Source organism: Schistocerca piceifrons, chromosome 1 (genome assembly GCF_021461385.2).
Source record: "Schistocerca piceifrons isolate TAMUIC-IGC-003096 chromosome 1, iqSchPice1.1, whole genome shotgun sequence".
In the NCBI taxonomy this organism is placed as follows: Eukaryota; Metazoa; Arthropoda; class Insecta; order Orthoptera; family Acrididae; genus Schistocerca; species Schistocerca piceifrons.
Window position 1 is genome coordinate 364,771,410 of NC_060138.1, and position 17,219 is coordinate 364,788,628.

The following is a 17,219-nucleotide window of genomic DNA, read 5'->3' on the forward strand; positions in this document are numbered from 1 at the left end:
AACATAGGTTTGCCTTTCCTTAACCTATCTTCCAAGAGAAGTTGTGGGGTTGTGTGTTCCTACATTTCTCCGGAATTCCCTGAGGTTGACTTATACCAGTTTTTCCATCCTTCTTCAAGGAATCCGTGTTAGTATTTTGCAACCATTACCAAACTGATGGTTTGGTAATCTTCACACCTGGCAGCGCCTTTCTTTGGAATTACTACATTCTTCTTGAACACTGCGGGTACTTTGCCTGTCTGATAGATTTTGCACACCAGATGGGAGAGTTTTATTATGGCTGGTTCGACCAAAGCTATCAGTATTTCTGATGGAATGTCTACTCCTGGGCGTCTTTCTGTGCTGTCAAATTCTTCTCGCTGTATCATTTCTCCCACCTCATCTATGTCCTATTCCCTTTCTATAGTACTTCTTTAAAGTTCCTCTCCCTTGTATAAACCCTCTATATACTACCACCTTTCCCTTCTTTGCTTAGGACATGTTTTCCAACGAAGTTCTTAATGTTCATAGAGCTGCTTCTCTTTTCTCGAAAAGGCTCTCTAATTTTCCTGTAAGCAGTATCTCCTTTTCTCCTAGTAATATATGCTTCTACATCATTACATTTGTTCTCTAGCCATTCCTGCTTGGCCAATTTGCAGTTCCTTCCAATCACTTTTAGACATTTCTATTCCCTTTCGTCTACTTTTTAATGCATTTTTATATTTCCTCCTTTCATCATGTAACTTCAATATCTCCATGTTATCCAAGTGTTTCTACTTGTCCTAGTCTTTTTTTTACCTGTTTGATCTTCTGATGCCTTCATTATTTCATTTTCCAAAGCTACCACTCATCTTCTCCTGTATTCCTTTCCCCTGTTCTTTTCAGATGTTGGCCAACACCCCCTTTGAAATTCTCAACGTCTGTTTCTTTCAACTTACCAATGTCCAATCTCCGTAATTTTAATTAATCCAGTAGCATTCCATCCTTTTCATAATATAGTGAAGCTGTAAATTTTAGAACAAAAAGAAGCTGAAAAAGAAGTTCTTGACTATTCTGAGGAACACTTTACTACCACTGACAAAATAGACATTTCCTCCGTTTTGTATAAAGACAATAGTGTTTCCTGTATGCCCAGGATAAGTTGACAACTGACGGGAGTGAAGAGGTGAGGGGAAGGCAGTGCGACTGCTTGCAGCAGTGCAGGCACTACTACCTGTGTTTTGTGCTCAACATGAAATCAGAGATTACACTGGCAGAAATATTGCCCACTTAAGGGACACTTCCATCATATTAAAGATCACCTAGTTTGTTGATATATTCATGCTCGAAGAGTTTTACCTATTTACGTATCACTTATTTATCAAAAACAATGAAAATGAAAGTAGCTGAATGTATGACAAAGTCAAAAACAGATTTTTGGAATCTCTTTGCACATTGCATTTATTAACACAGCACAGCAATAATGTTTACAAAGTGTGATTGTGCCTTAAAGAACTGTCAAAACCATGTTCACAACTATCAGTATCATTTGTGTTTGATGCAAGATCGTCATCGTCGTCATCATCATCACCATCATCATCGTCATCACCGTTGCTCAAGGGCATGGTACTGATAACTTCATTGATGACCATTTCCGTTATTCCATCTTCTGACCAATATTCTTGCTCTAGTTGCTGAACATTCCTGCAGCAAGCTTGCAAGTCCTGCGCCGTAACTAAAAAGAAAGTAGCTTAAACAAGACTCTGCACTTTTTCCTTTGGCATGTCACCTGTGATATTATTCTCCCTAACACTGTGTTCTATTTTGGCCTATGCCAGTTCTATCAGGTTTAAATCACAGTTTTAGGGCAGTAAACGCTTTTCTTTGTGGCCACTGCTCTCAGCGATTTTATACACGATGTACACTCCCATGGATGGTTTGTTATCCTTTATTGTAGATAAGTTCAGCCCTTCCCATTGAGTCATCATTGCACTTCATTTGCCTGTCTTGCAACCACTCTTTATCATCATAATCCTGAAACTGTATTTACTACACATTCTGACACCCTCCCTGCTATGGTATGGTGCATTATTCACACAATCACAGAATTGGGTGGAATTTACGAAATCACCTTATCTGCATCTCCCCCCCCCCCCCCTTACTTCCAGCAGACGTCTGCTAGTTCTGTCAAATTCAAGAAGTTCACAAGTTAGTGGAAACATTTCTTGCATGAAACTTCATGATAAATTAAAAACAGTGTGCCAGATCGAGTTCCCAAGTTTGAGTCTCGGTCTACCACACAGTCTTAATTTGTCAGAAATTTTGAAATCAATACACAACCACTGCAGGGTGAAAATTCGTTCCTAGTTTCTTACATCTTGCTGTAAATACTTGCTCAATTTGTCTTTTTGTGAAAGTTGTACTATAACTTACAGAAGTTTTGTGTGTTCAGTACTGGTGCGAAAATATCACCAGAAATGAAAGTAGAATGGCAGTACAGAAGTCTAAATTTTAGTAAATTTTTCAAAGTTATTGTAAACACAAATGCATTACATTTGTGACAAAAGCAGTACATATTGCTTGCAAAACTCAAAGAGTAATTAAAACATGGTCTTTTTGTGAGGTACTGCTATGCATTTTTTTTTCCTGTTATTGAATATTGGATTATACAACAGACAAGACATGTTCAAAATTTGCATACATCCATCATCTAAGTTATTCATCTAAATGAAGTCATCTGATTTTAATTAGCTAAATTGTTTCCCGGTATCATTACGCACTGTAATATTTTCTTTCTATTTTAGTGCTTCATCATGATTTTTATTCATTAATAATAATACAACAGTGGCAACTGCTCTGGTTTTTTTTAGAATAACTACATTGCAGTAACAAGTACTTGCAGTGAAGTCCATAAATTTACAACAGTGGCTTGACGAAGTAAACTTGAGTTAGTTTTGTTCTGGTGCCCAGAGACAAATGAATATCTTTCAAGTAGTGCTGATTTTATTCATTCCTGACAGCACTAGCGAAATTGTCACGTTATAATGGCCAAACAGTACTTTTGTCAGCAAAATCTGAAGTGAAAAGGATTGACAGGGTGATAATGCTATAGGGTCCTGTTTCTATTAACTCACAGATGGGAAATTTAGGTTTATTAACAGAAACATTGGCGAATTTCACACAAAAGATTAGATCAAAATCGAGGGAAATCTGTTACTTTTCCCATCCAATATAATTGTAATAAATTCATGGAATACCTACTGAAGGGTATTCACTGAGAACGAACGCCAGACACCCTGGTGAACCAGTAGTTTAGAATTGAATTGGCTCGAACTGATTGCCACGTTGGCCCTGGACCAAAAGACTAAGGCAGACCAGCAAGCAAAGAAACAGGCTTAAACACGAGGGATCATTGCTACCTCTAGATCCCTTTAATCACTGGCCAGTGCAGAATAAGAGAAACGTGGGAATTCCATAACTACAAAGGCTATACCTTTGTTGTGAGAAGTGAAAAGTGGACTTGTTTAAATAAATATAAATTTTTTTGCAGTCCATAGTACATTCACACACATGCCATCCATCATTTTTGATAGCACCATTAATTCTATTATTACTGTTGTTCACTTGGTATTTAAAACCATGTTTTTATACTTTAAAATGTTTATTAATGGGGGAAATTTCATACAGCTTTGCATTAAGTGCAGTATCATATATAAGAACATGGTAAACTTCACACAAATGCAAAATATTTCTCCAGTAATCAGAATGTATTTTTTTTCAACATTTCTCCTGACATCCATGAGTAATTTCTTTTTTATAAGTGTTCTAAAAAGTGGAGAATGACTTGGTAATGCACTTGGTGGAAAATGCCCACCGAATTGGATTGATCAATAAGATGCACTGTGAAGGGTCAGTATAACTTCTGAAACACAGTTCAAATGCGTATCAATTCCTAAGGGACCAAATTGCTGAGGTCAGTGGCCCCTAGACTTACACACTACTTTAACTTATGCTTAACAACACACACACACACACACACACACACACATACACACACACACACACACACACACACACACACGCGCGCCCGAGAGATGGCTCGAACCCCTAGCAGGAGGGGCCGCGTAATCCGTGACAGCGCCTCAAAATACGCAGCCACACCCTCCTAGTTGTTTCCTGTTATGTGGTGGGGTAGACAGTGGGGAATCACCTGCTCTCTTTAGTTTGCACTTGTGAAGGAATGCACGACCATGATCCAGCAACCTACCTTCCCTCGTGCTTCTACACCACACCCTCAACCCTGTTACTCCACAGTACACAATCTATCCTGTAATACAGCTTGTTTTTAACTTACTTCATTACCACATAATATTTTTACCGTTAAAAAACATCTTTAATAATCTGCAATTCTTCCATACCGTCCAACATTGATATCCGTCCTAGACAAAAATGAACAGGACCTTTTTGTAGGAAATTTAATTTTGTACTAGGAAATACTTCCCTTGGGGATCCACGGTTTTCAGATTATTCAAGAAAACCGTAAGAAAGTGAACTTTTAAATACTCACCCCACCCCAACACTCCCCACCCACTGGTCACGATTTTTTTTAGTACATCATTCATGGCACTCCCTCCTACTGTGGTACAAAGTTTGCAACTACAAAACTTTCCCTACTTTTCCTTTGTTCACAGGGCTAAAGTATTTAAATACTTCTCATTTAAGTAGCTCCTGATGTGGCATCACAGGACAGTTGTCTCCCATTCCAGTACTACCTCCAAGGAAAGATCCGTGGCAGTACTAAGAATTGCACCAGGTTCCTCCACTTGGCAGTCATACACACTCACCACACAGCTACAAAGGGGAAATGAGCTGTTTATTGTACTAATGAAAATGTATCCCCTTTCCATAAAAAGTATGGGGTGATGAGAGAGCTTTTATGCCACAGAGTACAAATATCTAGTAGATAAATCTGTAATCTCTCTTATTCAGTTGCAAGAATAACTACTATTTCCATTTGGTTTACTGTACAAGATCTCTCCTAAATTGTTAAGTGCAAGTTAACACACATAGCCAAGACAAAACAATGGAAGTCTCAAATTTTAGCATCAGCAATTAATCTCCTGATATAATTGCATGATTTACATACAGAAATAAACTATGAATAAACATTAAATTATGTAAAATCAACACAGAGTTATGCGAAGTCCATCTATAAAGAAAAATGACATACAAGGCTAGTGTGATCTAGCATTCTGATAACTGCCAAAAATTAAGACCCAAGGAATTTGAAAGGTAAATCCCAACTTATGTAAAGAGCCTAAGAATGCAAATGAGAAAATTGCAAGAAATTGTGAAAAATGTAACAAAACTTTTTTTTAAAGTTGAATCTTTTAAAGCAACATACACACAATGTGGGTGGACAGTAGTGAAAGGTATTAGATCATGGGACCGAAGCCAACAGAATCACAGTGACATCAGTAGCTCTACACGACTACTCTGCAATTCATGCTGAAATGTCAGGCAGAGTGTTACGTAAAGCACCTTCACACTATTTCTTTACCATTCCACTCTCAAAAAAGCGTACAGGAAAAATGAACTTTTAAATCTTTCAGTACAACCTGCAATTTCTCTCATTTTGAGGATCATTTTTCCCTATGCAGATTGACGCAGTAAAATGTTTTCACATTCAGAGCAGATAGTTGGTGATCTCACCGCAGTGAACATGTGTGTACACAGCCATCTTTAAATGGGACAATGTAAATATACTGTAGACAGGATTTGTAGCATTCCAATTTGGAATTTCACAATGCCAAGCATTTTTAAGAGTGAACAAAATTAACTATGTTGGACTTTTGCAGTACGCTACCAAACTCCAATCAATGCAAAATAAGGTTTACTTCTACATCAAAGGCTTAACAGAGCAGATGCCTGTTGTACTACAGCTTTTTGAAGCAGAAGCACTACACAAGATGTTTCTTGTACCAAACCTTGTGAGCTAATAAAATATGCGGTTGCGAAACACTAGTCCATTACAAGGGGTTTAAAAAATGTCATGTTTTGTTGATAAGATTTGTCATATCAAAATATCTGGGTAACTGTACTTTGTGATTTGAAAGTACAAAAGAATGAAGAGGATTATAAGTCTTCCCCAAAACTTTGCTCCAATTCAAATCAAAATCTAAGTATGAAGATGAATTTAGAAGGTATAGAGACAAACTACACAAAACTACAAACTTGAGTGATGTCCGTAAGTTGCTATTTGGTTGTATATTGGTTCTGAAACTGGAATGTTCAGTTCCTCAAGTGGCAATTTTTTTCTCATAAGTATTCAAACAGTTTCAACGAAATTCAACTTAAGAGCAAATTCAATATTTTTAAAATTCTCTTTTCAACTGTGACATCTTCATCTTCACAATCTTCTTTCTTATTACCTCTACCCATTGATAAAGTTAATCATGTCAGGTGTGTATATTTCCATGTGTACCAGACCCAAAACAGCTAGTGCTGGAAAGCACTGCAGTCACAGATTGGCAACCACATACTATGCAATTCTTTCTGAGCACTTGCAGAAATACCCCATGACGACTCCGTCAGTGATAACTTTTGATAAATTGTGCAGCCAGCAAAAAGCTGAATAGGTCATGGATGGGATGCATCCTGACTTTATTACACCAATATTACATGTTTTGAACACTGCCATCATATACTTTGAACATCATATTGCACACTGATACAAAAGTTAAACTGTAGTAGTAACAAGACTAATTATGATCATTACTATTACAATATGTAAACTTTGTATCATGTGCAACAGTATATCTGATAAAGTAATGTCCGAAACATGTAATACTGGAATAATAAAGTCAACTTGCTTAAGTCAACGACTTTCCTCAGCATTTTGCAGACTGTATATGTTTTTCAATATGGTCATATACCTCCTTCATTAACTTGATCTCACAGCTTCAAGATAATTTTGAAGGCAGTTGCATGTATAGTGACAGCTATTGTGCCACTGTGTTAATTAAGGGTGGCATAAAAGAAACCACACACACATGAACAATACAGCATTTTACATTTGAGTGTGTAAATTTTACGGGCTGATTAAAAGCAATAACCATAATGAGTATGCTCTTTAATGCCATTTGTAGAGTGAGAGCAATTTGAGCATATGGTGTGCATTTGGGTCAATTAGTTATGCAGCTACTATATTGCACTTCCAATATTTTGTCGAAAAGGGCAGCAAGAGAAGCTAACATTAAGAATAGCAGACCTGTTGATTAATCCACATTAAAAGCTGCACATTATCGGTGAAGTGCAAACCTTGCATCTCTCTCTCTCCCTCACACACACACACACACACACACACACACACACACACACGACAAAAACATTTGTTTCGGTGCCAAAAGAAGTTTCAATATCTTTTGAAAAATGAACACTGAAAACTCGTTAACTACACTGTTCCTCAACAAATAACCACAATACTCTTTAGGCGTACAGTATGACATTTCACTTTAAAACGATTCTATCAAATGCTATTACAGTCAATCCCAGGTAATTCACGAACACTTAAAATGAATATGTACAGATGTTTAAAGCAAGATCAATGTAACAAGCATGTGAAAGTTCAAAATAGGCATATTTATTTGTTTTCTGTTCTTGTGGTAAAGTCCTTGTACAAGCAACGGAAGACTACATGTCTACTTGTAATAAAACTAGAAAAAGTACAAAATCTGTTAACTTTTAAAAATTAGCCAAGACAAATTTTACATATTTGTATCACAGAATACTGTATAGTATTGTGTCACAATTGTATACCCAATGCATGCAGTTCAATTGTCATTTTTCATGTTATAAGTACAACTGTACCAGCCATATATGTAATCAATTACATAGTTGATTGTCAATTTCACAAACTGAAGCTGATGTGAGGTAAATTTTCATGTTAATCTCTGAACCACATCACATATTCATGATGATCATGAAATTTCATTACAAAAAATATTACAGTTCTCTCAAGTAGTTTCTTGGAGTAAGGAATGTTTAGTAATGGTGTGGCGGCAACTCGTGGTCAAGTGGAGCTGCAGATGGATAGCTGTAACAAAGTAATTTTTTACTGGCTCGAAAGAACAAAACAACACTAATAACCCATCAGAAAAAAACAGATTGGACATTAACTTACCGTCTGGCTGGTGGCCCATAAGGATCCAAGCCCTCACGTTCATAACTAAAATTAAGAAAGAAAGAGAACTGCATTACACTTATCTATTACATTTTAGAACAATCTTTTAAAGTGAAAGTAAACACTAAGTGCATGACTTGCAGGTGCAAAACAAAAAGCACAAGTTACCATCATTATCATCTCAACAAGCCAGAAATTAAAAATATCATCAGATTTAAATTGATACAATTTCTAGAGGTTCTGCCTTTTAAGCCTGGCAAATAACCAAAATTACCACCCCACCAACTAATTTATAAAAATTTTCAACAGGTTTCTGACAGGACAAGAACCATTAACAGAAGTACATAAAAAATTTGAGTGTGTGAATAAAATGAATTTTAATTCCTCAAGCTTACCTTCGAGTGGGTGGACCATACATGTCCAGTGGCTCACGTTCATACCTGTGAAACAGAAATTAATCTGAAGTCTGAATAGAAAGCTGTGCTATCTATTACAATTTCAATTATTTTGCAGCAATTAACCCCCTCCCCCCCCCAAAGCAATAAGCCAAGTGTATACACGGGTGCTCCTAGTGTCCGCAATATTCCAACCAAATACTAGATAGAGGAATTTGTTAGGAAGGTCGCAAATATGATGAAACCACATGCTTTATCTTACAGTCTGAGCAACACACTCAAATGTGAAATGTGCAGCCATAAATCTCACACGACTTTACAGCGGAGCAAATTACTGTGATTCTCAGTGAACTGACAAAAGGAGCAGTATAGATGACAGTGGAATATATATTGATGAGAAGTTTCAACTGTGTAAAATAATGTAAAAATTCTGAAACTGATGTATAACATTGCCCTCAGTAGTACGTCTAACCACATAAAAAATATCTAAAAACAAAGATGATGTGACTTATCAAATGAAAGTGCTGGCAGGTCGACAGACACACAAACAAACACACAAAATTCAAGCTTTCGCAACAAACTGTTGCCTCATCAGGAAAGAGGGAAGGAGGGGGAAAGACAAAAAGACGTGGGTTTTAAGGGAGAGGGTAAGGAGTCATTCCAATCCCGGGAGCGGAAAGACTTACCTTAGGGGGGAAAAAGGACGGGTATACACTCGCACACACACACATATACAGACACAAGCAGACATATTTAAAGACTGACCAGCAACAAACTGTCCATTCGCATGAATGGACACAGGCAGACAGTGTTTGTTGGTAATGAGGATCACCCTGTGGCTAAACATGCCTTGGTGCACGGCCAGCACATCTTAGCACAGTGTTACACCGTCCGGGTTATCTGGATACTTCCCACTAAAACCAACCTATCCGAACTCCGGAGATGGGAACTTGCTCTTCAATATATCCTCTCTTCTCGTTATCCACCAGGCCTCAATCTCCGCTAATTTCAAGTTGCCGCCACTCATACCTCACCTGTCATTCAACATCTTTGCCTCTGCACTTCTGCCTCGACTGACATCTCTGCCCAAACTCTTTGTCTTTAAATATGTCTGCTTGTGTCTGTATATGTGTGGATGGATATGTGTGTGTGCGCGCGAGTGTATACCCGTCCTTTTTTCCCCCCTAAGGTAAGTCTTTCCGCTCCTGGGATTGGAATGACTCCTTACCCTCTCCCTTAAAACCCACATCCTTTCGTCTTTCCCCCTCCTTCCCTCTTTCCTGATGAGGCAACAGTCTGTTGCGAAAGCTTGAATTTTGTGTGTATGTTTGTTTGTGTTTGTTTGTGTGTCTGTCGACCTGCCAGCACTTTCATTTGGTAAGTCACATCATCTTTGTTTTTAGATATATATTTCCTACGTGGAATGTTTCCCTCTATTATAACCACATAAAAATTTTTTCTTAATTTTAATTAGTGCCAGTGTTACACTGGTTATTGAAACAGGACAATTTTTTCCATTCCAAATGTTTCCCCCCTCCATTGTGTATCTTGAAAACATGAGAATGTCTTCGTGTCTACACAAAATGAAATATATCTAAAACGCAGCCTATCTTACCATAAGTAGCTGATGGGGGCTGGCTGAATAGTATTCCCAAGTCTCAACAGGGTAAAGAAATTGATCGAAATTCACAAATACTGGATGTAATTTAAGTAAGACATTAAAGTACACTTTCATATACTAATCAGACAATGGGAAGACACCACCACTTAATTCAGTGTCATTGGGGCTATAGGTGTCACTATTTGTAGTGACATATTATTTTAACACACCTTTATTCCATACTTCCTGCATAACTCCTTTCACACAATCCACTACTGTTTGTCAGTCCCCTGGGAGCAGCTTTCTTAGAAAGGTGTTCCACTTTGCTCAACCTCATATTTTAATTTTCTGCAGCAAATATGACTTAACCTGAGCCCAAATCAGTTCTATTGGGTTGAAGTGGCAATGATAGGGAGACAATCTAAGCACATTAAAACCCATATTTCTTGCTCTTTCATCCACAATGTAAACTGGGTTCTTTGGCTTGTGTTGAGGCAAGTTCTAACACGCCCACCCTAGTAAAATTACTATCAATTGGCATCTTAAATTTCTCCAACCAGCAAACAACGTGTATTCTTCATTGGCTTTGTGGGCACCTTATTTCGTACAGCCGAATGATTTAACAATTATACAGATTTTATACAAACCATCAACAACTTGACAAGTCATGCGCCACAAGAGCTAACCGAACACTTCTGGGAGGTGGGGAGTGAGCTAACCACAAATTTAAAAAGAATTAACAGCGAAATGTGTAATACAGCTGGCAACAATCCTTCCCTCCCTTTGGGACAAAATGGTGGTACACAACAGACTAAACCCCTGTGTAAAATCTTGCAAACTGCTGGCCTTCCTAGAACTAGATCAAAGAAAGTTCAAACACTGACTTCTCAAGTTACAAATCCAAATGCTATGTTAAGCACTGGAGTAACCTCTATTTAGTGAAAGATGCATGGCACGTTTTTGAAATCAGTGAATTTATAACTCATTTCATATGTTACCTTGACTTCTTCTAGAGGCAGTTACAATACAGGGCAATGTGCGTGCACTTTTCATAGAAGCTCCGGTCGTGGGAGAGGGATTAGTACAACTCGTGCACACCAAGAAGTGTGCAGTGGCTACTGGGAGTCATAGTATCAAAAGAAACCAAAAGCACTCAAAACCGTCCATCAAATTTTGGTGTGCAACTCCGAACAGCCACCTTGCCAAGAGACGTTATTGACAACAAGCAGAGCATGTGTAGTACCAGTACTGTGGAAGGCCTACAACGTCTTGCTTAGCACGGCAGCATAGTGCTTGGTGGAACATGCTTGATCCGTTCTATTACCATACCACGCTATGAGTGATGCACTCATATGAAGGGAATGTTGGGCACTGCATAGTAACAAGGGCTGGGTACCAATTGACTAACAGGACAACAGCATCGCTCTGTTGCATCTCTGTGTGCAAATACAACATAAGCATTGAGCATTATGCTAACTCAGGTATAATAATACAACCACTGTGATGTTACAGGTGACTGGCATGAGTCAACACTTGAAACTTTATGATAAGCATACAATTTTTCTACGGAAAATCAGAAGAAAAAACAGTAGGCCATTGTGGCACATTGCCCTACACAGCCAGTTACCAGGGTAGCAATGACTGGAGTGTGTGGGGTGGGTAAAACAGCACATTGCTGCAAAGTATTGTCCATCTCTTTGTGCAGAATACATCAGGCACCTGCATTCTCACTAACCACCAAGGAAAGTTCAAAATGTACGACTGGTTATCAACCCATCGGCTACTTAATACAATATACAAATTAAGTAATGTATAGGAAACAATCTCTGACAAAATTATTCTTCAAATAATTAACTGCCACAATTCATAGAAAATTGCAACCTAATTTATCTAGAGCAGAAAATTATAGACAAAAAATTTTCTAGTCAGCAGTCAGGTCATTTAGAGTTGTATAATTGCTTCAGCCAACAACTGAAACTATAAAAAAAGCCATTGCCAAATTCACCAAGAGCAATTTAGAGAAGTCCAAACAATGACAACCATGCTCGGTTAGTGAAATTCGAACATTGACAACAACACTCAGAAGCCAAGACACCAAAGACTCTTAACTAATTCTTAAAACATTATCACTGTACATTTATCATCATCTTTAATGAAACAGCAAAATAATGCACTGAAACAGGACGGTACATATGGTAAGTAGGTACAAACATAATGAAGCATAGATTGAGAAAGTATTACAGTGAAAAGTCAACATAAGGAGAGGTAGGAAGAGAGGAAAGAAACAGTTTTTTCTCTTGTGCAAGAGGAGCCACATATCTGACAGCACAGAATGATCAAGTTATTTTCATTAAATTTGCTTGTTTTAAAAGAATGTCATCTCTACTGGCATTACTTGTTACATGGGAGCAGGGGGGGGGGGGGGGGATAACACTGGATAAAGTAAACAGGCTCTATGTATTTCCTTGTAAATACTGTCTGACATGTTGTAACACATTTTCACTATTCTGTGAAATATTACACTTCTTAGTTTACCATAAAGAACTGGTAAAGAACATCAATTCAGAAGTTTGCTCTGGCATTTAAAGTATCATAGTTCCTTAATTCTGATACATTTTTTTTAAATATTAGGATTGGTATTTCATAAGCTCAGTTCCCCAATTCAGTATTGAGCTAAGCAAATTGACACCATGTTGATGTTCTGTCTCATGCGAAGAATCCACAATTTGACAGCGAAGAAAGTTAAATTATGTTTATGGGTAGTATGAATTGGCTTTAAAGCAATGCCCTCTTAAGATAGCAATATTGCATTAGCAAGTAATTACTATCTTGCTACAAATCTAGTTTTATATGAGTTGTAAATAACAGTTCAATCAAAATTAACACTCACCCTGAGGTACCAAAACTTGATGCTGGCGGTGGTGTTCTTCTCCGGTAAATATCAGAGCCAAGTCTAGCTGCACCATACTCAGTGCGACGCTCAAAAGAAGCAACAGGGGGCAAAGTTGGTCGTTCATACGGGCTACGGCCAACATCTGAGAAAGACCGACGTTCATATGGTGACCTGCCAGGTTCTGGGTAAGCAGGACGCCTTTCCACCTCCCTATAAATTATTAGTAGTATTCAAAAACTTATACATACAGCTACTTGTGCTTACTAAAGCTGAAAGTAACATACTATTACCGATCTCTAGATGCCATCATTGGATGTGGAGGCCCTCTTGATGGATAATATGAATCATAGCCACGATCAATTCCATCATAAAATCCATTTCTTATGCCCGGTGGTGGTGGCAGCCCTGGTCGTCTTTCAAAATCAGGTCTGCTGTCCCTCATATATGGGCTAGCTCTTCCAACTCCCCTGAACCCTCCTCTCCCACGGACAGGACCAAATCCACCTCTGAAGGAACTGCCTCTGCCACTCTTCTTTCCTGTTGATTGCTGGAAACATTTTCTTAAGTCAGTTCAATGAGTGAGTGAGAGAGAGAGAGAGAGAGAGAGAGAGAGAGAGAGAGAGAGAGAGAGAAATTGGTGACATACTTACCTCAACACTGATCTGTACACCCATGAATTCTGCATTATTTAGCGCTTTTATAGCTTCTGCTGCCATCTCTTCCGTCTTCATGTGCACAAAACCATAACGATTAAGAATATCACACTCAGTGACAACGCCATATTGCTCAAATAACTTCCTCAAATCTTGTTGGTTGGCATTTTCTGGGAGCCGGCCAACAAATATTTTTGTTTTCTAATAAATAAAGAACCATTCAAATTAAAACATAGTGGATACTTTTACAGATGTCATAGCTGATCTGGGGGAAATGGTTATACTTACTGGTGGAGTGCTTGAAGTCCTGATATCTGAAACACGAAAGAAAATTAATTTGGAGTGAAAGTAAATGGAGTTCAAAGCAATGATTAATATATTTACAAATTCATAAGACAGGCAGCACCCAACATACAGACATGAATTTTTTCCTGTTCACTATTCAGCTGTAACTTGTGAGAAAAATCTGTCCTGCCAATCATGAAATTAGAGTGGCCTTAACAATACCTACTTCTACAAGACTTTTCATCACATGACCAAAACAAAAGGTACACTAGCAACAAAGCTATATGCTGAGTTAGACTACATGGAAGTATTGTTCTGTAACACTACTTCAATCAAAAAGAGAAGTGGTAACACCGCAAAAACTGTCTCAAAATAATCAGTCATAAAATCTCTCTCTCTCTCTCTCTCTCTCTCTCTCTCTCTCTCTCTCTCTCTGTGTGTGTGTGTGTGTGTGTGTGTGTGTGTGTGTGTGTGTGTGTGTGTGTGTGTGTGTGTGTGTGTGTGTGTGTGTGTGTGTGTGTGTGTGGGGGGGGGGGGGGGGGGTACGCTAGACGTCACAAGGCACGAATATAACTAAATCACGTCTACTAGTTTCACTTGCCAGTGTTAATTTAGTGTTGGTTATAGAGGAACATTTTTAGCATACAAAATACACTGGTATTTATATAAATTGGGATGTACTGATTAGTTTTATTTATCAAAGTATTTTAGGTTTTTTTTTTATCTATCAATCCTAGAGGTCCACGGAACTAAATCCAAGATGCAACAGCTACCTGCTAACTTTTATTAGAAAACATTTACACAGATTCATAACAGTGCAATTATTACAAGCAAATATAGTTACTGTCTCTTAGTTTTGCTGTATAATAATTAGCTTGATAAGTTGAAATCCTTAAACTAGCGTGACACTTTTTCCCCTATAATGACAAGGTTCATATTGTAAATACATCACCCAAAGTGGACGAAAGATGTTTATCAGGCTATTAGCTGAACGTACCGTACACATAGCGTGGGATCTACATCGTATACAATAACACAAATACTTCAACTTATCCACTGCAAATCGATAAGTGAAACACGACGCCTATCACGCCGGTAACATAAATTTGATTAAGCCTTAAGAAAATCTCAGGCACGCTGAGAGATACATGCAATACATTTGTGTGTTATATAAAACTGTTATTTACTGGAACTCACCAGTCATTTTGCTCAGATACCACTAAAATCCTGGCATAAACTAAGAGTAGCAACAGCAAAAACCACAATGGCGTTAGCGTCCCTCGAAAAGGCGCGAAAGCTGCCCTCTATGTCGGATATCGGAAACATGCTACTTCCTGTTTCACAACCACAATATTTTAAAATTTGAGATCCCATTGCCAATGGACTGAAGTATCCAATTAAATACCATCGTGAATACTTCACTCCAAACACTTAAATTTTTTTAGCTTTTAAATTGTTACGTGTGTGTGTTTACAAACACACATTTGATCGCGTAGTAGAATCTATTGTAACGGAAGGCGTGCAAAACACCTTTCAGCTTTCTTATGTATAACATCTTTTTTAAACAAATGATGGATTTATTCGGTGTACTAATTGCAGTACTTTTGAAAGTTTTTTTTTCGGCGTATAGATTTTAAGTCTGGTTCTCTATGTATATAACTATATGCTTAGGTTTGCAGCTGAGCATTTAAGGAACTACGTCAACGGAATTTATTAACACCGTACTGCAATTTGCGGGAGAATGCAAACTACATTTAAAAAAGTCTTAATGTTCCTCATCTATAAATCTGCAACAGGACCCATTTAAAAGTAAAATAAAATAAATAATCTTCCTACAAATGTCGAATAGACCTGAACCCAATGGAAATAAAAACCCGTAGTAGATATGTGTTCTTTACATCTTTAACTACGAGCCCATACCTGGGAGCTGGTACTGGCAATAAAAGCTGACTAAGGTTGCCTTAAAGTTGTCCTTAACTTTTATTTTTCTCGCTCCGGGTAATCTTTTACGGCTGACAAATTAAAATGGGAATACAACAGGAAGCATGATAAAGTTGGAATGATACGTTTCAGTCGCTATTTTATAAGTTTTGAGAGAGAGATATCATGGACACCCGAATATTGCCTAAATCTCTAATATAAAAACTGACTTACTTTAATGTATTTTTCTAAAATCTTACGTATACATTGGGTGTGTTGGGAAGATATAAGACAGTAAGCTCTGCTTACTGGTTTACAGTGTTGACCACTAATACATGCAGAAATGGAAATATTATTTGAAAGCAGTAAGAGTGTATTGGAATGAATTAATATAACTTTGCCTTTCCCACAACACTACTTTATTTTGCTTGATGCTTATATTCACACACTTAAGACTTTTGCCCTGTAACGTTACAAATAAATGACAAATAAAATAGCAATGATTGCATCCTTTTGACTCCTGCTGTCCCTTGTTACATTTTAAAACTCCATGACCTGTTAACTAAACACCTATTCATGTTAGCTTCTTCAGGCATCATCACATATGAGCCACTGACAACATGCTTGGAATTTATTCATAAACTTTATGGAGGTCATTACTGTAAAAAATGAAACTGACAATATGCTTGATGCTATTCGTAAACTTTCCCTCCATCCCAGCTGTAATTTCTAGCTTGATATTCACTACTGTCATTTACTTTAACAGCAAAAAATATTTATGTTATGCCCTGATATCAAATCTACTCCAACTAAGGTACCATACTCCAAAACTGACCCAATACATAACTACTTCATTGGGAAGGCTGCATCTTGCTTTCTTCTCTCAGTCTCTGCCAAAACACAGATCAATATTTCACATTAACGTAACTACAGAGATATGAGTAGTTACAATGACTGGGGTGTGTGTACTGATTTAACAACAAGATTACACCTAAGGAGCCCAAACTAGCCTAACAGTAAAAATTCAAGAACTTGTTCAATCACACATGTCTGCTGCCAGGCATAATATTTTTGTCCATCACTTAATTCTTTTTTTATATCTGGTAATGATTTATGTAAATGGTAAATGCCAATTGTATAACGATTTATAAAGATGAGGGTGGGCATACCACTTCCAATACAATAGGGCCATATTACCATGTTATATACCTGCAGGCCAAACACACTTCTTCTGTGCAGTGTGTGTTGGCCTATCCTCACGCTGGCATTACTTGCCCACACAGTATTTCACTGTTCTCATGCAGATGTTATTTCAATACTCAGTCACATTTTC

General features: G+C 37.7%; 1 protein-coding gene across 1 annotated transcript; it reads right to left on the reverse strand.

Moving 5' to 3' along the window:
* Window positions 1-7,578: 7,578 nt before the first annotated feature.
* On the reverse strand, window positions 7,579-15,292 carry LOC124785695 (RNA-binding protein lark-like). Its single transcript, XM_047254202.1, has 8 exons — window positions 15,164-15,292; window positions 13,970-13,995; window positions 13,679-13,882; window positions 13,319-13,575; window positions 13,026-13,238; window positions 8,536-8,580; window positions 8,141-8,185; window positions 7,579-8,053 (listed from the first exon to the last, which is right to left on the reverse strand). The coding sequence occupies exons 1-8, from the start codon at window positions 15,168-15,170 to the stop codon at window positions 8,002-8,004; spliced, it is 849 nt and encodes a 282-aa protein (XP_047110158.1). The 5' UTR covers window positions 15,171-15,292; the 3' UTR covers window positions 7,579-8,001.
* Between the last annotated feature and the right edge of the window lie 1,927 nt (window positions 15,293-17,219).